The sequence below is a fragment of the Artemia sp. Qi Xiang Cuo genome, chromosome 16 (genome assembly GCF_049724085.1).
Source record: "Artemia sp. Qi Xiang Cuo chromosome 16, ASM4972408v1, whole genome shotgun sequence".
Classification (NCBI taxonomy): domain Eukaryota; kingdom Metazoa; phylum Arthropoda; class Branchiopoda; order Anostraca; family Artemiidae; genus Artemia; species Artemia sp. Qi Xiang Cuo.
In genome coordinates this window covers 31715503-31740228 of record NC_142809.1, presented here as the reverse complement: position 1 = coordinate 31740228, position 24726 = coordinate 31715503, and the positions used below count along the sequence as shown (strand labels likewise).

Here is a 24726-nt window from a genome sequence, read left to right as displayed (position 1 = left end):
CAGATAACGCTTAACCTCGTCATTTTTTTTGGGGGGGGGGGGTAGTGATGTTTTTCAACCTTTCATTCTTCATCACAATATAACAATACTCATCGGTTCTTTTTAAGTGTCAAGTAGTAAAACTAATAAAAATATAATTTAGAACGAGAAGTTCAAAATTTTGGAGCATTGCAGCAGAAAAATAAACAGTAATAACAAGGATCTCTTTAAAACATTTCTGCTACACATCTCAAATTCTTTTAATGTCCGTCAGTTTTCTAAAAGCTCTGTAAATATTTCATGATTAATATGTTCTCCCTCAAAAGCAAAAAGTAATGACGCATGTATGAGAAGATAAATAGACTGGTTTCATTGAGCTAAAATCATTCTTTTTACGAAATTGTGTTCAAGTTAAATTTTTTGGACGCGATACAACTGCTAGCCGGTGTAATCTTTATAATCTATGCCTCGCACCAGACTTCCAGTCGCCTTTCCGACAATTTCAACCATTTAAAAAGAAGTAGATTAAGTAGATCAAAGTCAAATTAATAATTGGAAAGAGGAAATAAGACTTAACAAAAGCAACCTAAAGGTAATTTAGCATAACCATTCTTCTTGTAAATAGAAAAGTGAGTATACAGAAAGGTGCTGGAGAAGCAACGATCAAAACCAACCTTTTCTATGTTGACTCTCAAACTGATAAAATTCTGCAAAGACTTTATTCACCATTTTGAAATGTGAATTTGGTTCATCTAGGCTTGTGATGCCCATTTTTCAGAATTAAAATTTTATCTTACCAACCTGGGACCCAAGACTTTGTTTCTGATGGGACCCGTACTGTCAAAATGACAGATCAAGGTAAATTATGAAAATATGGGGTAAAGTTCCAGTTTAGGGGGCTTCTTGCTAACTTAGAAAGTCGTTGAGTTAAGCGAATAACACTTTCAGGAATGAATTTAGGGCCAATGAAGGTATTGCTGAGCCACTGCCTGTACCATCTTCTTATTTCTAGGGCTTAGAAGATTGTATGCATGACAGGTTTAGGTGAGGAGGGTTTTCTATATGGGTTTGAAACTATAACTTATTATTATTTGCAAATAGTGTAAAGATTGATCAGAACAGCGAGAGGGTCCATGTGCGCCGACCGCAAATTTTTTTACTTGCATTCTTTTTACCGTAATGAAAATACAAAAGCAGTAAATAAATGCTGATGAATTAGTGCAGTAACGAAAGCAGATGAACATAGTTTTAGACCTAATGTAGTTTGTATAAGAAAAATCGGCAATTGAAACCTCATGGCTGATTGCAGTACAATTTTTATATGAGCGTGTAGCTCTTACTGCTTTCATTTTATTTTTGAGGAAGGGTTTACAATCTGCAAACTTTATCTCATTTTAACAGGATGTCGACTTCTGCTAGATTTGTCATTAAAAAATTTTACGAATTGATCAAAAGTTTTTATATAGGTGATGCGAGGAAGGAACTTTTGGGGATAGCTTGGGCTAAGGATACCTTAGAAACAGACTTGTCTAAATTTTCTAAATGAGCGGTCTCTTCGGTACCTGAGCATATTTTTTTTTTTTTTTTTTTATGAAATTAACAATCGCTTGGGCTGCTTCAAAATTTTGCTATTATTAATATTATTATTATTTATTGTAAACCCGTCTTTTTACAAAAAGAAAATGATGGAGCACTACAAAGAGATAAAAAAAGTAACATATCACTATACAACTACGACAAGGTAACAATAGTTGAAGAAGTTGGCTCCAAGCATGTCTTGAAATCTTAGGGTTGAGTTTCTCCATAAGTTTAGCAGCAGCTGTAGTAGGATCTGCTATATCCTATATATAATATGAAGACTGTTGATGAGTTTTGAATTGCGTGCCCTAGTTGGATATCTCAGTAGGTATTTTGCGAAACGGGAAAAAGTGGAGCGGATTTTCAATTTATCAACATTTGTAAGAATGTTCCTTTAGGGTGTAATGTAGAAGATGTGGGGGAGACCAACAGTGTTTTACAGCATTGCGAGATAACGGCGATTGAAGCGAAGCTTAGCAGAGACTATGAAAGCATAGGAATCTGATATACGGCGTTTGATGACTTTTGTTAGGAGATGACGATTATGAGAAATGGTATTTCCAATGGAAATAGCTCTTGCCTTGACAACTATAGAAACTCTACCGCCAAAAATGCAACAGATAAAGTGGGCATGTATCCAGTACCCCAAAAACACAACATCCTCTTTCGACGCAGCTGGAATGACTGTTGAGATGGATTCTGCTAACCCAACACCCGTCATAAGTCATACTTCTACTTCAGTGGCTGCACTAGAGGCTTAATCCATTTCTTCTACCGCGTGCATTTGTTTAGAACTCTCAAATTCCCCAGTTGCGGCTCCTCCCCAGCCAAAGCTAAATGAGTACTCTCGAGCTTTGTCTTGTTTTTTTACGGTTATTTATGTGGCTCGATATTTATGAGCAGTGAACCAGTGCTGAAGTTGTAGCTGAGGCCAAGGGTTAAAGGGATCGAGTTTTTACTCTGCCATTTTTATGTTACTTGGCTGTGATGGAAAAACTAATTTGTCATATATATTCAGCTTCATTGACCTATAATCTGAGGTTTAGCTACTTGACAGCTCTTCAAATGTTCCAAGCAACTAAGAAAAGCTTGTAGGACAGCCAAAAAGACAAATTTTAACTGGCCTATGTCAGGCAAACAAACGCAATAGCATCTTTAATGAACATTCCGATTGATGAAAATACCTCTTAGACCAAGGCAAGAAAGACTTTCTCAAAGCCTTAGGGAATTACTTTGGTTTCTCCACCACGGGGAGAATGAGTAGTGACAGTAGTACTGATCATCAGAGCGACAAAGTTAGTCTTCTCCATTCTTCAGTTGATCGATTCATCGTCGAAACTAACAAGCGCTTCAATGAGAACAGTGACCTTTACGAAATTTTGTCTGCACTGACCCAAGAATCACCAAATTTTCCAACCAAATATAAAGTGCAAAATTTGTGTAGTTTCTATTCGACGTTTGGGATTATAAATCTAGCTCTTCCCTCGCAAGTTGTGGCAGCGAAATTACTTCTTCAACCGATGCCAATTTGCCTGTCCAATATTTTTTGAAGTTCGACCCGAGCTTTTCAAGCTGCCAAGTGACTTCAGCTAACTAATTAACATTATATACATGACTCTTTCTCCTCCGATGACTTCTGTGATAAACGAAAGATTGTTCAGCACTATTAAACGTAATAAAAACATATTTACGCATAGCCTGTGGTGACGAAAGGCTTAGCAATCTACTTGTCATGGCCTACAATAAGGAAGAGACAAATTGTCTCAACGAGGACGAGGCTATCGGCCATTCTGCTGCATAAGAAAATAGTCTTCAAACCCTTGTTGCGCTTTTTAACCACTTATTAGTCCATTTATTTTTTTTTGTTAGTCCTCTTATCTTTTTATTGCACTTAAATTTCCAGATAATTGAAAAAACCTTGAATTTTATCTGTGTTTTTAAGTACTAGGCCTTCACTAAATCTAAAAAGATATAACTGGAATTCCTACCCCTGCTGACATTTTTTTTTATGACGGGCCTGTGCGTTAAAAATTTTTGCCCCTTCCCCCTATGTTTAGGTGGAATGACGGGCCTGTATTCACCCCTGTCCTTAACGATCCCTCCCCCCACCCACACAAAAACGGATTTATATATATATATATATATATATATATATATATATATATATATATATATATATATATATATATATATATATAAATATATATATATATATATATATATATATATAGCGTGCGTGTGTGTGTGTGTGTGTGTTATCATGAATGTTCGAAAATCGCGAATGTTAACATTCACCGGTGAATGTCCGAAATACCTTTTTTTTTTCTCCTTGGACTTAGTCAGCGTTGCCAGTCAACTTTTTAAATTTAATGCAAGGTTTGATGATGACAGGTTAGATTAGGTTTGGTTAGGTTGTGTTAGCTTAGATTTTTAACTCATTTTTGTTATTTATAACCGAGTTTAATCTAACCTAAACTAACATAATCCAACCTAACCTTTACCATCATAGCTTGCATAAGACTGAAGAAGCTGACTCGCAAACAAGGCCGCATTCATGTGTGTCGGGAGGGGGGAGGTTAGCGGGTTAAACCCTCCGAAATGTTTGTCCGACTCGTAAAAAATGTAACAAAAATGAATATCAACAAATTCTTGATGCTTTTTTTAAACTTTTTTTGTAAGCCATCCCCCGCCCCGAAAAAAATCTTTAGTAAACCCCCTCCCCCTCCCTTGAAAAAGGTCCTTCCTGGATACGGCCCTAATCGCAAAGCTAATTGAATCAAAGCAGAGAAAAAGAAATTTCGAACATTCACCGGCGAATATCGATGTTAACCAGATTTCGGACATTCACGGTAACATAAATATGTACAATAAGTGAAATTTGTGTCAATTATTTAAAGATAGATAATATCGCTAAAGAAATTATTCACATTAAACAAGACTACAAAGCGCGACCTTGAAAAAAAAGAGAACTACTTGATTAGTTTTTGTTAAGTTTAACTGGAGTGTTGATCTCGTCTTTTAACGTTGCTGCTTTCTTCCATGACACGCCAGTTAAAATTAAAGCAGATAGTTAGTTATATTTCAAATAAAGAAAATAGTTTCTGTTCTTCTTTGGATTTTCTCTTTTATTCTTTGAGTTGCTAGATTATTTTTTGGTGTTTTCTTATTTTATGTTTCTTTAAAGCTTTTGAAATATTGGCTGTTATTCACGGTAACATAAATATGTACAATAAGTGAAATTTGTGTCAATTATTTAAAGATAGATAATATCGCTAAAGAAATTATTCACATTAAACAAGACTACAAAGCGCGACCTTGAAAAAAAAAGAGAACTACTTGCTTAGTTTTTGTTAAGTTTCACTGGAGTGTTGATCTCGTCTTTTAACGTTGCTGCTTTCTTCCATGACACGCCAGTTAAAATTAAAGCAGATAGTTAGTTATATTTCAAATAAAGAAAATAGTTTCTGTTCTTCTTTGGATTTTCTCTTTTATTCTTTGAGTTGCTAGATTATTTTTTGGTGTTTTCTTATTTTATGTTTCTTTAAAGCTTTTGAAATATTGGCTGTTATTCACGGTAACATAAATATGTACAATAAGTGAAATTTGTGTCAATTATTTAAAGATAGATAATATCGCTAAAGAAATTATTCACATTAAACAAGACTACAAAGCGCGACCTTGAAAAAAAAGAGAACTACTTGCTTAGTTTTTGTTAAGTTTAACTGGAGTGTTGATCTCGTCTTTTAACGTTGCTGCTTTATTCAATGACACGCCAGTTAAAATTAAAGCAGATAGTTAGTTATATTTCAAATAAAGAAAATAGTTTCTGTTCTTCTTTGGATTTTCTCTTTTATTCTTTGAGTTGCTAGATTATTTTTTGGTGTTTTCTTATTTTATGTTTCTTTAAAGCTTTTGAAATATTGGCTGTTTCGAAATAAATGTTTATCCTGAATTCTTATTTTGGTGGCAATATCTACGAATATCTAACTGCAGGCTCTAAATTTGGGAAAGAATTCCAACAGTAACATTCTTATTTATACATTTTATTACATAAATTTTTAATTTTATGTGTTTCAGTAATTTAGAACAATTTTTCATACTAGATGATTGAGATTTACCTCTTATTGTGCAATCGTTAGCTTTTTAAGAAAAATATTAGTTTTTAAATATCGAGAACGCTGATCAAGTGTAACTTAAGCGTCAAGAGCTTATTGGAGACGGCAGCCTACCTCATATTTGGAAAATCTCGTTTCGTTAAATGAAATGAATATTTCAAAATAAGTCTTCAGTCTTGAAGCTTTGCTATACAAGCAATGTTATCAACCTTTAGTGGTAAGAGCGGGAGGCTGAGAGGGACAAGAAGCCCTCCCTCTACCCCATGCATAGGATTACCCTCAATTTGATTTTAAACGGGCCCAAATTAAGAACAAAAGAATTAATTTCAAATGAAAGTAAAGAGTGACTATAGGAATGTGAGGACTACACTTCACCATATTTCACCGTCCGACGCTGTTAGGGCCCCAGTGAAGGAAACCCGTGCTAAGTTCGATAACTAAGAACTCGCCTAAAATCCACGTATTCTTGTAGACTATCGTCTTTAGCCCAGAACTGCCTAACCATTTATCTGCAAAAGAAAGTTAAATTTCTGATATTTCCCCTCTGTTTTGAAAATATATTACAACCAAGCTGAAGCAATCAGCTCTGACAAACTTCCCCAACCTATTTCGGGCTAAGGAATAATCACTCTCATTGAAACCTCTATAAATGAGCATAAAGCTGCGACCTAGGTAGAGCAGAATTGATCAGCCAATCACACTTAATTCAAACGCATCCAAAACTGTTTCTGCCAAATAATAAAGCACAAAGGAACCAAAATAAGTCATACAAAGACAGAATGAAGAAAAATCAAGGCTTTTGAAAATAGCGGAAAAGGGGAAAAACAAATTTAAATGAGAGGAGAGGGAATATTTATCTGATAACAAGAGGAATTTCATCTACGACATCCAACAGTAACGTAAAAATTCAGTTAGTTACATTTTTCTACAATAGTAAAGAGGGAATGTTTCCGCCACCTGAACCTTCGCTCTTTATGCTCAAGTTTGACTTTTTTGTAAATGGTTCAAAAGTAAATGTTCTAGTAGAAGAGCATTCTGATAAACAGCTCTTTGATCTAAGAGAAAGGATAGGTTCTTAAGGAAGAAAGCTGTGAAATCATTCAACAAAGACCCGGGAGGAGACTGTCGCCACTAGTCTGCAGATTCCTGATAAGACTAAGAAAGGAAAGCAGAAGCAATCCACTGTCAATGATATACAATATTGTCAGGCTCATACAAAAAATGGCAGATATGAGCGTGTTGTCAAGTACTGAGGACGAAGAGCCTAGGTTTGCTCAAAATCTCTATTCAACGGTAAGTTCCATTGGGGACTTCTTAGTATTTGGTTGTAAGCCGGCTTAAGCACTCATCTAGACAGGAGAAGGAGTTATTGGTCCCCTACTTACTGTGGTGGGGGCCGTTTGCTTTTTCTTAAGCCCTAACGCTTTCAATGATTTGAATAATATGAAAATCACATAATGGATTGCTACTACGTTAAAATACTAATATTACCGTATTGAAATTTTGTTGACAGTTTTTTGACGGATTGGCCTGGACCTTTCGAATGTTTTTGAAATCGTTTTCTAGAGCTAGAGAAAATGGAATTTGCTTATTCAGGTAGGAATGCAGGGTAATATGGATCTTTATAGCTAAAAAAATGGAAGGTAAAGTCAAATTAGTGTATACCCTTTTAGAAGTAAAACACTACTAATACATACGGTTACAGTGGCAACTAAACAAGATCCCAGGTAGAAACATGGTATTTTATTAGTTGAGTTTAACGTAAAGATTGGTATAAACGGGAATAGATGGTCTCTTAGCTTTGGCCGATTTGGTATAGGAAAAGGAAATGGCAATGATAAACTACTACAAGTTCTTTGGCAAAATTTCTTGTTATAAACAATGCAGTATTTGGTTAACTGGCGTTTACATGCATTTTAGCTAGACTTTTACGCCTATATACATGTCTGGCTAAATGTCTGTGTCTAGAAAGCTCCTGTTTACGCGTAAAATCCGGTGCTTGGCTAGAATAAGTGTTAGCCAAGCATCTAGTTCTAGAGTCCTTACGTCTAAGGCTTGAAATCGTCCAATGAGAAAGCTTCTTTTTTGTCTACGCTAGACTTCAGTATTTAAGCACGTACCTTGCCAGAATCAATACAGTATACTTGAATATTTAGGCAGTTATTGATGTCAACAGTAAAAGCACCATTTAGTAATATCCAGGGTGAATTTATTCTTGAAGCTTAGAGTAACTACTTACCAGGCAGTCATAATGTTGATGGATTTCAGGATAAGAATAGTGTATTTGAGACTAGCAATCCAAGAATAGTTGGACAAAAAATTGGAGAGTTTAGAATTCGAAAATGCCAGAAACTTGTGGGAATATGTAAGGACGCCAGGTTGGGAAATAGTACAAAAAGATGTTATAGGGAAGAAATTTAGAAAAATACCTTGGATTATTAGCAGAAAATCCATCTTCAGGCTTGGTATAAGAAACAAGGAGGAGTTAGAGACGGTACCAAAGCTTATTTTACTAAGAGACACAGTAGGTAAAGTTTAACAGAAGATCTGGTAGTCTTAGGAAAGGAAGTGGATGTGTTAACCGATATGACACGAGAAATTGACAATTGATAATGGTCTGAAATATCCGACGCCTATAGTCCTATGTATTATAGATTATGAACAGGCTTTTGATTTAAAGGATGGAAAAGCTTTAGTGAAGCTCCTATCGTAGCGTGGCATACTACACAAAGCCTATGGGTGAAAATTTTATTACACGGGAAGGTGAAACACTTAGAATATCCGTAATATGTCTTCATGGATAATATGACTGATCAATAATCACTCTTAGAATATCCATATAATCTTTATCTCCTAGATAAAACTTTACTATATAAATGAAATTTAGGAAGTTCTGTGAGTTCAGGGGACAAGGAGAGGTTTGAACATTAACGCTAAGAAGACTAAGTCGCTTAGAGAAAATTGGCCGATTAGATAGGCTCAGTTACATAGATAGCATTATTGCTACAGGTGCTACATTGAAGCTGAATATGGAAACATTTTTTAGAAAGGTCAGTGGATACAGTGAAGATGCATAGCAAAGGCAGAAGGTTATTTTTATGTGTTGAAAAAAAAAATTCAAAGAATAGGAAAATAGTCTTGGAGCTAAGATTACGATGCTAGAAGCCAAAATAATGAAAGCGGTCAAATATGGCTCCGAAAAGTGGGCACTTAAAAAAAACTGAAGAAGATATGCAGGATGTTTCAACATAAATTGCCTAAGGACAGTCCTAGTCTCTCTTTTGAATGATCTTGATCAACCGTAAGAGTAAACGGTTGATACACTTTCGATCCCACTTTTTGGGCTTTAATAACGGAAATATTAAGATGATTAGATCGAATTTAATGAACGAAGGACGTCAGGTGGCCAAAACTCGTGCTCTTTGGCTTGTGTTGCGATTAGTCGTCAATAGCATTAGTACTCAAAAATTAATTCATAATTTTTTCATCCAAATTTGGCTGTTTTGGATTTAATAGGTTTAACTGTTTGGGAGTTGTTTTAATGGAACACCTTATACCAAAATAAAAATAATTAATTTTTGGTTGAATTTCCCATGTTTCCAGACAAGTAAAAGATTTACGAACTGTAAAGTGCAGAAACCGGGAGAATTCTGATAAATTAGTTGAAATATTTTCTTATTGTGGCCTCATAATGACAAAACTTCCTGAAAAGTAACTTCTGATGTGATAACCCAAATTCTAGATGATGGAAGATTCTGAGAATAGTCTACAATTGATACATCAGATCCAACGAGAATCATCAAGCCATCATTATTTAGCAGAATTTTCTTTTATAGCCAGTGCTGTTAATAAATAAAAATCTGATCATTCGAGGTTTAACCTGGAAAGAGGCACACGTTGCTAAAACCCTCGTGGTGCAGTCTAAAAATTCTAGGTGTTCATAAATAGGTTTTAATATGAATTTTAAAGTTTCAATGTTATCATGGAACTTAAATACTTCTGAAGAGGAAAACATGAAACAAATTAAATAAATACCATCAGTTGTCAATTTATAATATGAAGGGAAAATCTTTTGTTAAATCAATACAGGAGAACGCTCTATTTTCTAAAGAATATTTTAAAAACACTCTATAATTGAAACGATGCAAAAACACTTCAATGCAAAATACAACACCGTATGAAAAACTTAGGCTGAATAAAGCGCGGCAAACAATAGTAAAGACTTACGCAAAAATATTTCAGATGATGATTTATCAGGAAAGACTTCCATTAAACTGATCTCTATGATCAATTGAGTTTGGGTCTCGCTAGGGTCTATCCAAGGTGAGGAAGTTGGTGTCAACTCATATCGGGGGGGGGGGAGGAGAGTAGGAGACAAAATACAGAAGTTATAATTTCACAGCTAATATCACCCAAAACATACATATTAATACTATTTTTCACACTAGTGGGAATTATATACCCCAACGCTCTCCCCTTGGATGCACAAATGTTGAAGAAGTATTTTTTTTTCAAAATTTAAGTATTAACATGTTCTGAAAAAAACAAAATCACTATACAATTCTATTCGCAACTAATTGCGTAATCTAATGACAATTTTCCAAAATAAAAAAAAAACGTTCTGAAAATCTGTTTCTTTGAGAGATACTTTAAGCTGACAATAAAATCGTTCATGGCAATCATACAATAGCACGACAGAATTCAGCATAGCCGCCAAGTAAACTCAATTTCCCCCCAAAAAAATAATTATAACATAAACACCGTAGGATTGTATTATCATTTTTAACAAGCGTCAAGTATAAATCAAAATAAATGATACAAATAAGTAGAATCAATATAAACCTAAAAGGATTAAGATGGCGTTGGGCTTAAAAAAAAAAATCCCACTAACCGAACTTTAATATTTAAATATAGTGAAGATCAGTGCTAAGCTTAAATAGGGTGACTAGAACTAAAACATATTATGATACTCTAAAAATGTGTCATATTTTGAAAGCACTTTATCACAGATTTGTCCTGTAAAATAAAAAAGAATGTCTCGTTCGATCTACAGTGTTCGTATGGCACAACAGTGTGTGCTACAAAACTTAAAATAAACATTAATAAAGTTGAGCCTAATTTAAAAATCATATAGACTATTAGTTATATATATATGTATATATATATATATATATATATATATATATATATATATATATATATATATATATATATATATATATATATATATATATATATATATATATATATATATATATATATATATATATGTGTGTGTGTGTGTGTATAAACTGCAACCGTAAAGCGGATTAAAAAGGACAGTCAAGGCCAGAAGCTAACTATAGTCCAAATATTTTGACTTACCTTCCTGATCTTTTTAACGGGAAAGCAATAAATAAAAATAAAAAAAGGGAAGGAACACCAAATTTTAAGAAAAACGCAATAGAATAAAAAGGAAATAGGATAAACGCTCACACCTAAACATAACCTACATAGCAAAGAAGTATCAAAACACCAAACTGATGAATGATTAAATTTAAAGGAAGTGGTGACATGGATTACGAAAAAAAATTGAAATTGGCTCCATTGTTCATACAAATGTAAATAGCAACAATCAAAAGTGTCTTCCATTATCAATACAACCCTTGCCCCTATACATCATGCCGCTATTACAACCCTCGTTGCATTTCTGCAGTTTTCTCAAAATTTGAAAAAAAACAACTATGTTTTGGCAGATCACAGCCACCTGGTTAAAGACATGAAAAGAAACAAGGTATACTCTCTTGTGACTTAATGCACAATATAGAAATGGTGGCTTCGGTACCCAAGGCTGTACCCAGAGGGGGAGTTAGGGGGTTTGACCCCCCACCCCCCGAAATGTTTGTTCGACACGTAAAAACGTAACAAAAATGGATATAAACAAAATGGATTTGAAAAAAAAAATTATATTTTGGCAGATCATAGCCACCTGGTTAAACACATGAAAAGAAACAAGGTATACTCTCTTGTGACTGAGTGTACAATATAGAAATGGTGGCTTTGGTACCCAAGGCAGTACCCAGAGGGGGATCTTGGGGGTTTGACCCCCCCCCCCCCCGAAATGTTTGTTCTACTCGTAAAAACGTAACAAAAATGGATATAAATAAATTTTGAATGCGTTTTTTGAGTTTTTTTGTGTACCCCCCCCCCCGAAAAAATCTCCGAGTAAAACCCCTTCCGAAAAAAAATCCTGGGTACGGCCTTGTACCAGTTGTATAATGCCACATTATGCTTTAAGAATATTGGTTAGCGGGAGGTTATGGACACGTACCAATCGTATAAAGTGAAATCCTTATAAACCAATCTTTTAATTTGTTAAAGTTTGAAGAAGAAACCACAATTATTCATTATTTTCCATCCCACACCTAAACGGCATTGAATAGATCACTTCATATGTGTGTTGGTATCAAATCTTTTCTCGTGTTCTTTGTCTATGCTTCCGTATTTTTGAAATCTGTTTTTACATTATGGTTTCTGTTGTTTTTTTATGTTTGATTCTTATGAGAGAAAAACTTGTTTTATTAATCAAGTTTACTGGAGTATTGTGTGTTTTTTATGTGATTGCTGTATCTTGCTTGAAAAATTTCTTTTCTATTTTGAATGATGTTCGTACTGGAAGACAAATTTTGATTGTGCTACTGCTTTAGTAGTGTCATAAATAAGGAAGTTTCAGTAGTTATTTTTGAACAGTTGTACTGTATGGAAACATGTGTTTAGATGTGTTTTGTCATTTCTTGTTTTTCTATGGTCTTGTTAATCTATTCTTTTTATATTTTTCTTTCCCGTTAGAAACTTTCAGAACATGAAATCCAAATTTCCGGACTATAATTGTAATTTCGTCCCACTTTTTTTTACTAAAAGTTTTAGAAATTTTACATTTTTTGCATCAATTTTATCATTTCCTTTTTTTAGTACAATGATCGTCAGGGAATGACCTATCACGTTTGTCCTAGGTCCTTTCCTGTTATTATTTAGGTATCATATAAGCTTTAACTATTTCTCTTTCACGCGCTGGACATAGTCATCATAAGGTAAAGTAGAAACCATGGCAGAAGAATGGCACTCTGGTTTTACCAGTCGTAAACATCACATATTTTCACACATATAAATAATACTACATGCTTGTTCTTCAAGGAATGAATAATCATATTTAAACGAGAATGTTCTTTGACACAATTTCTGCGCTTCGGGTGTCGCAACAATCGCTCATTAAAGTAAGAGAACAAATCACAATAAGATGGAACATAAACTATCGTATTGAGAAGACTTATCTAGGTCTATCGTTTTTGGACAAATGCAACTTTATATGCAGGAGTGGCCAATCAGTCCATTTATGTCCTATCAGTTCCCAACTACACCTTACAAATCGATCAACACTTAAATTGTCATTTTTGTACATCACCGAAATACAATAATTGAATAAGAAGTATTTTTGTTGTAGTTCATATCCTACTTGTAGTAACGCAAATCCTTGTGAGCCTGCAAGTGCAACTTCAACCTTACAAAGTGTCTCAATTTCAAGGTTATTGTGCTCTTAGAACTGTTGCCGAGTCGTCCTTTGTCACCATTGTCATGCCCAAAGCAGGTAGATTCATTCGGCATTATTTTCAAAATCAAACATCCTGTCACAAATTTTGAGCTGTACCCAGGCAATTTTATCACGTATTAGAATGTAAGTATTTTTTTAAATTGTAAATAGGATATCATTTTTACTGGAGAGTCTTTATGGAGCTGAAATTTTGAATTTATAACTACTCATTAAATTACATTCTTGCTAAAGATTCGAAAGATATGAAAGCAATTAGCACGCTCAACATGCAAGGAATTGGTTTTCTGCTTGTTTCTTTTCTTCACCGTTTCTTAGCTAACATAGTCTTTCCGAATTATCCTTAACAATACTCGATTTCTTTATAATTCAAGCGAAGGAAAACTCTTTCCACTTATCATCAAAGAGGATCAAGTAAGCAAGGGTGGATCACGATCTTGCGAGCTAGGAACAAACCGTTGGATAGCTTTCAACTCTGCACGAAGACGCACACTTTGTTGGCCCAAGGATATTGCTCTGTAAATGATTCAGTATTCAAATTCTTCATTCCTTTCGACGTTTATACTCAGAATCAGGTGAGCTTATAGTCGATTTGGCTGGCAGACTGGCAAAAAGAACCCTAAAAAAAAAGGTTCAAGGTCAAATTTGTTGGTTTTCACATTAACTAATTTTGCGCGCATTGGGTGCATCTGAAGAAAAATGAAACACAGGAAAGAAGTCCCGAAACGAACCGTGGAACTACTCATTTACTTATTCACTTAAGCTTGCAATGGGGAATGTGCATTCACTTGGATTACACCAGAATGCAACTTTTTATTCCGATAATGGAAGAGATTTGTATAGAAACATTTCAAGTGGTCAGTAGGCTGGACCGATTGAAATTATTGTTTTTTGGTAAAACTTTTTTTTTATTACGGAGAATTAAGCAGTTGAATATTCATAACTTCCTGCAATAATTGTAATGCCTCAAAGGGTCATTTTAATGCCAAAATATCCCAACTCTCATTGAGCCTTCAGATAAAGACATAGTTCTAAGAGACAAGGGAAGGGTGGAAGTAGAAATTGATCTATAAACCCCGAGGCTGTATTCAGGACTTTTGCTTGGGGGGTTATTTTTTAGGAGGGGACTAAAAAAAATGGATAAAAAATGCGAAATTGATATTTAATCTCTCTTGATTTCTGGGAATATTTCCTATCTACGCTGTTATTATGAAAGTAAAGAGTAACATCAAAACCCAAAATTAGCAGAATTTATTCCGTAAAGGAGGGGGACTGCCACTTTTTCATCCCCAGCTCCGCCTAAATATCCTAGAAACTTAGGAGGATGTTCATTCGATAAGAAATTGAGAGTTATAGTCCATTTTTATAAGTCAAAGGGATTGGAAACCAACCAGCCAAGGGGGGTATTTCCCGCTAGTGGTTGCTTTCCAGGGGGGGGGGGGTAAACTCCTAGACCCACTGGTACCATGTATCATAGATATCGGAGCCAATCAGTGCTTCCACTTTAGGGATTTCCCACTAAAATAGAGATTTTCTAGATCGGCTAGGGGTGTACTTTTGAAATTATTTTCATTAGCCTTTTTTCTTACATTGCTATGATAACTCAACCCCAAAAACACACACACAAAAAAGAAGAATTAAAGGGAATAAAAATATAAAAATTAGTACTATTAAATATTCTATAGCATCATTCTGTCCATTTTTGGAATATAGGGAGAATATTCCATATACTTTCCATTTGACTGCTCAGTTTTACATGTGAGGTGAACTTCTCGGTGGGAATTGTCCGCAGAGGGATTTTGGATTTTACGGGGAAATTTTCACCGGTGGGGATATGCGAGGGCAATTAGCCGAGAACCTTAAAACTCCTCACAACACCAAGCCATCTGAGGCCAGCATTCTCCTCCTCTAGTCCAATGTGGTCAAAAGTCCCCCTTCTCCCTAGAAGTTCAAAATAATTTAACTATTCACAAATAAACCAAAATAGAAAAAAGCACTGTTAAACTAATCTCAAATAGGAAAAATCGCAATATAGTTCATTTTTTACAAGTTCCCCAAAATAAATAGGGGTTTCTTACCGTGCACTCTGTGGGAAACTGGCAACATCTGCAGGTTCTTGCAAATGGTCATAGGCATTCTCATTAGCAACATCAGACCTTGTAAATGCCGTAGATTTTCTTGGCTCTTGGAGGATCTCACTGGAATGAGGAACAAATGTTTCACGTATTTGTTAATCAGTTGGAAACTCATTTGGAATGTGACTGCTTATTAATACAAATTTGAATTTGATGCCAAACACATAAGAGACTTTCCACTACGCTGCTTTGTTTACATTAAAAAGATGAAGGTATAGACGGATATAGAGGCAAAATTAGATGCAGAGCAAGAGGAAGGACAGGAGTCAGCCCCATGTGCAGGATATTTTCGGTGAAGGATACCAATAAGAAAAACCAAACTTTATTAGATAACACAAAGAAGAAGTGTCCAAAAGTGGCATGGAGACAGTTCCCTACCCCCCCCCCCCCTCCACTGCGTACATTTTTAGTAGGAGCATACAGTTTACAGAAATTTTGTATTGGCTTACCCTAACGGACAGTCTTATATGTTCGTTGAGTCTCAAAATTTTCATTTTTGGAGCAGTAAAATCACCAACTACAATTCTATTATTAACACCTTGCCAACCTAAGCAAGACTTAGAAACTTTTTTATTCATCATGAACGCTGTTACCTGCTTATGCAGCCCATCCTTCCTACCTGAATAAATAAATTCTATATCACCTAATTTCATGTTTCCCACCGCATAGCTAAGATGTGTTTCTGAAAATCCCAACAAGTCCAGTACAAAATGTCTGAATTCTTCAGTAAGAATTACAATACGCTAGAAACAGTAAAGGCTCATTCACACTGAATTTTTGCTTTCTGTTCTCCCCTTCAGACTGGATTCCGTAAGCCTTCCGTAAGGCTCATAACCCTCCGTAAGACCTTACGTCAACGTAAAGCTAGAAAGCTCATTCAGGAAACTAACCGTTTAGGAGTTATCCCTTTACTCGATCTCAAATCACCGTATATTCTTTCGTGTGCAGGTTTTACTTTTATCAGCTTCTTCATGGCCTCCCCCAGGCCCTAAGAGTTCCGCCATTTTTTATTTTCCTCTGATCAAAATAATTATTATCTTCACAATATAAAAAACCGTATTCAAATTCATTTTACTCCTTATTTCAATCCTTTAACGGCGCGTAATATTGCATGGAATAAGTTGCCTGAATCAGCTCGAAGGTGCCAAACTTTCAGGATTTTCAAAAAAATTGTTAAAAAGTTTGCTGGCTTCTTATAAGCTATTTTTATCAATTTTTTTCTTATATATCATTATTTTATCGGAATCTGTTCAATATACTTGATTAATTTAGTCTATTCAATATATTTGGTTTTGCGTTCTATAGTTTTTATTTCATGTGTATTTATTTGTTTATTATTATTACTATTTGTTTATTATTATATTTATTTGTGGCTCCTTTTTGCTCTTCTCTCTATAAGTGATTATTTTTTGCCATGAGTAAGTGACTCGTTTGTTTTCCCTCTTCTTTAGAGGCCAATGAGCCCTTGGGAAAATAATAAAATGTAATATTGTATGCGTGTTTCATGGTGAATAAATCTTATCTTATTGTTTCTCTACCGTTGTAACTTACCTGTCGCAATTTTCATATTACTTAAATCATTAAAGTTGCTATGGCGTCAGGAAAAAAAAGAAACAGGTCCCACAAGTATAGGTCAGGGACTATCAGAGGCGGTTTTAGTGGGGACAGCTGGGGCACGTGGCCGGGCGCAGAAATTTTAGGGGCACAAAATTTCAAATAAGTAATCTAAGATTTATAATCATTTTAAATTTTTGAAATTTTACTTTTATCAAAATATGATGGCGCAGCTGGCAGTAAGTATAAGCAATCGAATCCGAAACTTTCATTTTTCCAATATCTTTTCCATATAAAGTAAGAAAAGTCAGATTTGTTTTTTTCAATAAATGAACATTTTGTTAAAATTTGGCCTAAAAGTTTTTGGGGGACAAGGCGAGGGGAGGCCAATCAAGACTTTGCCATGGGCGCAAGAGAGGCCAGAACCGCCACTGAGGACCATTAAATCTTTCAAAATATGCGAAAAGAGACTAAGCAGACTTAGAACAGGACAGCAAAAAGTCGCTTGGACCTCTAGTTTAATGGAGGCTTTATGCAATCCTAGGCCCATCCCAAAACGCGATAAGAGCGTAAAGAAAACGTTAATTAACTAGAACATTGCATATAGATTTCCTCAAATGTTAAAAAATTCTAATGTTGCACTAGTCATTATTAAGATGGCGCAGGGTGTGTTAAGGTTGTAAGGAGCGTTATTGTTGTAATCTCTTGTTAAAATATATACAAATAATTTTGTAATTACCAGTTTTTTGCTCTTTAAGCAATTTAATGTCGTTTTATACTGCTGATTTTTCTACGATATTTGATTATTGAAGCAAGTCCGATTTCTAGCACCAATTGTGTGTATATATATATATATATATATATATATATATATATATATATATATATATATATATATATATATATATATATATATATATATATATATATATATATATATATATATATATATATATATATATATATATATATATATATATATATATATATATATATATATATATATATATATATATATATATATATATATAATATATATATATATGTATATATATATATATATATATATATATATATATATATATATATATATATATAGCAATAATTGTGTATTTATAAATTTTTTTTCTCGAAAACGGCCCCATATTTCTTCGAGAAAATTAGCATCCTTGGGTATTCTGGCCTAAAGAAACGATCTATATAGGTCACAAAATCGAGAAAAGTCGTTAAAACCCTCAATTTTAGAGAACAAAATATGTGAGTGACGTCATTTTTATATACATCAGTACTGAAATCACGTTGTCACACTTGTCACACTCATCTGGAAAGATGAAGATTTTCTTGCATGGAATAGTTTATATTAAATTGCTTAACCAGTAGAAAACTGGTAATTGCAAAAATATTTGTATATATTTTGACAAGGGATTACAACAATTCAAAAATCTTAAAAAAGAAAACCAAAGGTTTAAAGCTTAGTTGACTCGGATTGCTATTTTCATTTCATAGCCCTTGAAAAAATTTTGAAGATAAAATAAAACACTTCTACAAATGTTGTTATTCTTAAAGAAAAAAAAAGTCTCGTGCAGAATACGTCAGTTCAGAGTCGCATCATTGCAATACTGATGTATACAAAAATGATGTCACTGACATGAAGTTTTTCCCCAAAATTAAGGCTCCTAACGAATTTTCTCAAACTTCTGACTTAAATATCATTTTTTTGGACCAGAAAATTCCCGGTTGTCAGTTTTCCCGAAAAAATATGGAGAATAAATACATACATACACAATTATTGCTCATTTATAAAGATAGTACATAAATATATATATATATATATATAAGTGAGCAATAATTGTGTATTTATTTATTTATTTAATTTTGAAACCGGCTCCGTATTGTTTCGAGTAAATTTCCAACGTAAGGTATTCTGGTTTAAAAAAAAACTATCTAGAAAGGTCACAAGTTAGAGAAAATGTCCAAAACGCCTATATATGCAACTTTCTGTTCCTTGGCTTGAACAGCAAGGGAAATATTTTGGGTTGAAAATCAAGAAAAGTGACAGCTACTACAGTATTCTGCCTAAACGGCATCTTTTTTTCCTTTTTTTCTTCCAAAGATAGCTTGGCACTGGATATTCGTAGAGAGTTGTTCAATGGCTCATTTAAAGGAAATTAATGGGGTTAAAAACCTTTTGTATTTAAATCAAAGTATTTTTAAAATAGAATAAATGTAAGACTAGACCAATAAGGGCAGCTAAAGCAAAGGGCATTGGCAAATTTTCTGAAGTAAAGAAAGTCCTAAATGAAGAAAACAGAAAAATGGGAATCAAAACGCGTCAAAATTGAAAATAATAGCGATGAGAATTAAAAAGCAGATTCTTTGGAACCACCCGAACCATCAAACGTCATAAGACCAAGAGAATAGCCTGAATAAATTAAATTCACTACGGGTGAAAATCAACAACCTGGACTATCAAACAAGACAAGCCCCAAAAAATGAAAATTTACAAGTGTTACAAATTATAGTTCGTTGGAAGAAAAAGAAGTTTTGTCCGATCACCTAAACAATTGACAAATCTATAACCTGAACTGTCATGTAAAACTAGACAAATAAAGGCAGCTAAAGCAAAGGGCATTGGCAAATTAGGTCAGGACTTTAAGAAAGAATTCGTAATTTTCATAGGGTGGAACCTGTGGTGACGTCATGACATCAAGAAAAGGCTGAAACTGTCTGTACAGTAGCATTAGTAGGAGTATGCACATAGCACCTTAGCATCTTTTGTTTTTCAACATCTCCGTCAATACACGCTAAAGGTTTCAACTTAATACTATAAACAGTTCCTGGGGTATTGCTGACACTTCCTTTGGATAACCTGTAGGCGCATAGTGTATTTTGATTTAGTTCAAGACTGTCTCAACATTCCCTGAAATTTCAGCTTAATACTATAAGTTGTTGCTATGATATTGTCGCCCTTTTGATAACATGTATGCCAACGGTATATTTTAATTTAGTTCAATTTCCCCCTCAACATTTCCTGAAAATTTCACCTTATTATTCTTAGCCTTACCAGTAGCTGCAATAGAAGTAGTAGTTGGAGTTGTAGCAGTAGTAGCAGTACTAGTGGTAGTAGTATTAGTAGTAGCGTGTATATATTGCTTTTTGGTCGATTGATCTTCCCCTATACATTCCCTGAAAGTTCCAACATAATACCCAAAGCCATGCCTGTGACAAGTCCTTTTGACAACTTTGGGACATGGGGATACAGTGAGGTGAAGAATGAACAACCAATATTTTTCTGACATATTTGACAATTAGTTGGCAACTAGTCTTTGGCCTGTGAAGATCAAACCCAGCTCATATTCAAACGAAAAGCTCATATTTACGTCACCAATGAGATATAATTTTTCAGCATTTTGTTTTTGCTGGAGACATTGTTGGACATTCGATTCTTCTCTCCTGACGGACTTTAGTGAAGACTACGATTCTGGATTGATTATTATGATCGATGAGCTTATGCAATAATGCTGGTTCCAATTTTTGTTTGTCTGTCCTGAACTTTTTGGACTGAAATATTGGAAATGAATGAGGCACTTTGATAAAAAAAAAATATTTGCTTACTGCGGCAAAAGGGTGCAATCAAAACGAGCGATCGATGTTTCCAATGTGGTTTGAATTCTGACGATCTTGAGAAGCGAAGGGGATCTTCTTCAGCTAGAACTTCTATGCGTAATTTCTATGAATGCTGAGGTGCATTTAAAGGGAGTAGGTAGGTTTAAGAGGTTTAACAAAAATTGTTATTAATGCTTGTCAAAACGAAAATTGGAATTTCAACAGCCGAAAATCGTTGGAATTGAATATTTAAGGCCTTATTGGAATTCCATAATCATTATTGATATTTCCACTTGTTGAGAAACAAAAATATTGGATTTACGAACTCGAATTGCAATTTCAATCTGTTGAAGAAAAACATGTTTAATTTCCAGATCTATTTGGACTCCAGTAAGGCTGCTGAAATACCTGTAAAGTCAACAAATTTGGTGATGAATCACTAACGGTGTCAACCATGATAAACATTCAATTAATATAAGCCATATGTTATATCCATGGTAATCAGAAACATCAAAGGGATGAACACTTCCACAACCATTCGAATATCTATCTCATCCCAACTGGTTCAATAGCAGCCAGGAGCGGTCCTCGGTAACTACGTTCCAACATAAGCTAGAACCGATCACTCTCCCGCGCAGATATAGACGTTTCTGCTCATCATCGGGGTTTGTGGAAGCCTCGGTTACCCTCTGGGATTCCACTTTTGAATCTTAAAAATCGGGGACAAGTCTTACGAATTCGGGGAGTTTTCGGGGGACAAGTCTTCAAGGTTCGGGGAATTTTTGGGGAAAAAACAAAATGGAATTTCGTTGCGAAAATTTGGGAGCCAAAATTGGTTTTAGCTTCGTTTTCAGGCTCAAGTAGACCTTGGATTCAAGTAGTAAGTCAAGCCTTTGACAGAGTAGGTTTTGGAGCCAAAGCACGGGATTGGAACCCGTAGCTGAAAACGCTTATTGCTGCAAAAACTTCAAAATTGTTTTAAAATAGAAACATAGGCTGAATTACACTCTGGAACTCCATTGCTTTAGGTTTTACAATATCTTTGTTGTTTTTTTTGTTGCTTTGTTGCTAAGCCCGAAAACGAGACTTTTATGTCACTTATCTTCAGAAAGATGACAAAAATAAACTATAGAAAGGCAATAATTGCATGCAGAGCAATAACATGTGCAATGATTTTTCCAAATTAATGAATATTCTTCGGTAAGCAGACATGACCTTAAACCAGGAGTTTAATAAAAAAATCACCTGAAAGTAAGGAACACCATTAAAAATTAAAACGAATAGAAACGGTAACATAACAAGGGGAATAGACCCCTCTAAACATCCGACTATTCACGCTTGAGTTTTTTAGTAGCTAAGCTTCTCATTGTTCTATTTAAACGACAATTGTGTTTCGGCAGTCGTTCTTACAAAATCTGGACTAAATTCAAACTTAAGCGTAAAGAAAGAGGTATTGAAGAGGGCTAACCCCCTTCATATATGTAAATTTTTTGTTCATTTCAATCTTGCTCCTTAGGCGTACTTTCAGATGAATTTTTTTTTCATGTCTTTTTTAATACCAGGAAATCCGGCTCAATCTCTACAGAAAAATCCCTCCTCTCCCTGAAAAGATCGTCTAGACAATTCAATCCCGTCAAAAAATTATCCCGGACAATTACCTTTAACATCTCCACGCGTAAGATTGGATTGATAAAGAGAAAGTTAAAATAAATAAAAATAATTTTGTTTAGGAATTCTGGCAAATCCCCCCAGTGTAAAATTTCCCTTCAAATTTCATCCCTCGGAAACCTTGCCCACTGAAAGTTCTCCCTGCGGAAATTCCTTCTGCAGAAAATTCAATCCTTTACCCGAAAAAAGTATACATACTTCCAAATAACACATATTACACGTAAACAACTGGTAATTTTTTTTATTTTCAAGATTCCCCAGTGGCTGTGGGAGGTCAAATTAACTCTAAAGACATATTTGTTGGGTCTCTAAACCATGCTGAACAAAATGGATACGGCATCTCTAAATTTTGATCAAACGATTTTTGGGGGGAAAAGGGCGTGGAAGGGGGCATAATTGCCATCCACATGGAAAAAAATATATCTTCTTGGAAAGTCCACATTTTTGCAGATAGGAGCTTTAACCCTCTACAGTTGTGTTCTCTGATACACTGAATCTAATGGTGTTGCTTTCGTTAAGATTTTTTTTAGATTTTTAGTGAGTGCTTTCCCCTTTTTCCAAAAACCAAGCAAATATTCTCAGGCTCGTAATCGTTGAAGAGTAATACTGAACTTAATGAAAATTATATACTTGAAATCAGCATAATAAGCCGATTTTTCTTATATATGTTAGTATCAAAATTCCGTTATTTAGAGTTTTGAGCTATTGAGTATTGAGCTGGGTCGCTCCTTACTTATAGTTCATTACCACTAACTGTTTGAACACATTTAATCTGTAAATACCAGTAGCAATTTTTCATTCATTAATTAATCTCAGTAATTCATTAACAATATTGAAAAACAAAAACAAATATTGTTCGCGGTTTCTAGATAGGTAAGTTGAATAAACAAAATTTAACCTATAAGTAAGGGGCAATGTTAAAACTTAAAACAAACAGGAAAAAAAAGGTAAATTTAAACTAAAATTAAAAAGGGAATTTTGACAACAATTGATGCATTGTTGGTTTTTCATGCTGATTCTAAGGTTCTAGGTGTTTAACCCCCCTCCCCCCGAAAAAATACTCCCATCCCCACCCCCCAAAAAACATCCACATAAAATACTCCCCCGCTGAAAATACCCCCCACAGAGAATACCCCCGGAATATTCCACTCTCCCTGCAGAAAATACCCCATCGGAACATACATTTTTTTTTCATTTTTTTGCTTCTAATATGTTTTCCTTTCTTTTGATGATCTCATAATTACTATATAGTCACAGATTAACCCCCACCCCTGCGGCCGTCCATGTTCCAAATGTAGCACTTATTGCAGTCTCATTTTTATATCAGCCCATCTTTTGCCTGGACATGATAGCTATAGGCTACAAATCATACAAAAGTTACTTATTCTTTTTCTTCACACTAACATTAGTTTGCATTGTTAACCAACGGTTCGTGATAAATAAGTCCGAAAATAAAATAAAACTTCACAAGAAAACAACATGACCCTAATAACCAAATTTTTACTTTAAGCTGTAATGTAAATTTTTTTATAAATGTAATTTTTGGGGTCACTTCTCTTTAAATCCCCTATTTCCCGATATTGTGCATAGTCTATAGCTCAATTTTGCCTCATTAGAAGGGGACTGGGCGGGGAAGGGGGGTGGTGCAATTTTTTCGGTAAGAAGATTTTATTTAGGGATAGTTCTTAAGAAGATACAATTATACCACATTTTCTTTAAATCCTTTTGTTTCTATCTCAGGAGTTGCCTTCATACAGGGTTACTAATTGTTCAAGCCTTAGATGTTGCAAAGGTAGGCCTAGATATCTAAATGAATTTACTAGGCTATCCCTAATTGGAGCAGAATGTATTTTGCGTAAAATTTCCTTCGCTAACTAACAGCTTTGGAGGACCGTAAAAAGATTCTAAAACTGCAGTTTAAAATATTACGTCCATTGAAAATGTTACACGGGTGAGGGGACCAGAATAGTAATTGTGAGGAGACTGTGAGGAGAATGGAAGGTGAATACGTTTGAGAATAAAAGGTGGTATGACAGATACAATCCTCAGATAAAAAAGAAATGAACTTGATTTTTACCCACCGAATGAAACAAAAATTTAAACGGTAAGAATTCCTGGCAAAAATATCAATTCCTTCAATATCATGCATTCAATCTTTAGGTATTAAACATTTATGCAGTATGTCCAAAACCAAAAATAGCAAAAGAAAAAAAATTTAACTTACGATTCGGATTTTTTAAAACAATTCTCCTTTAGAAGCTCAATTTCAAAACCCAAAATCCAACTCAAAGTTCCGTTAAACAACTTCAAGTACAATTCTTGGCAAATTTTGCCATGATTGTCTTTAACCACGAATGATGTAAATGTAAGAATCTTATAGCATTTGGAATACTGCATTCAAAATGGGTTTATCTAGATCCAGGAAAATGACCCTTTTGTGAAAATATGAAGAACCGTCTATACTTAAATTGTACCGGTCTGGTTTTTATTCAAAGTACCACAGGAA

The 24726-nt window shown here is 34.5% G+C and overlaps 2 protein-coding genes across 4 annotated transcripts in view; one reads left to right on the top strand and one right to left on the bottom strand.

Annotated features, from left to right (window-relative positions):
• LOC148942789 (EEF1A lysine methyltransferase 2) overlaps positions 1-24726 on the top strand; it is a 142911-nt gene that overhangs the window by 102123 nt on the left and 16062 nt on the right. The window lies entirely within an intron of this gene.
• LOC148942788 (uncharacterized) overlaps positions 10945-24726 on the bottom strand; it is a 115550-nt gene continuing 101768 nt past the window's right edge. For all 3 annotated transcript variants that reach the window (XM_089102521.1, XM_089102523.1, XM_089102522.1), the window contains exons 4-5: positions 15336-15455; positions 10945-13876 (exon numbers count right to left, since the gene is read on the bottom strand). In XM_089102521.1, coding sequence (XP_088958647.1) covers positions 13801-13876; positions 15336-15455 — 196 coding nt within the window. In that variant the 3' untranslated portion in view covers positions 10945-13800. The remainder of the gene's footprint in view (positions 13877-15335; positions 15456-24726) is intronic.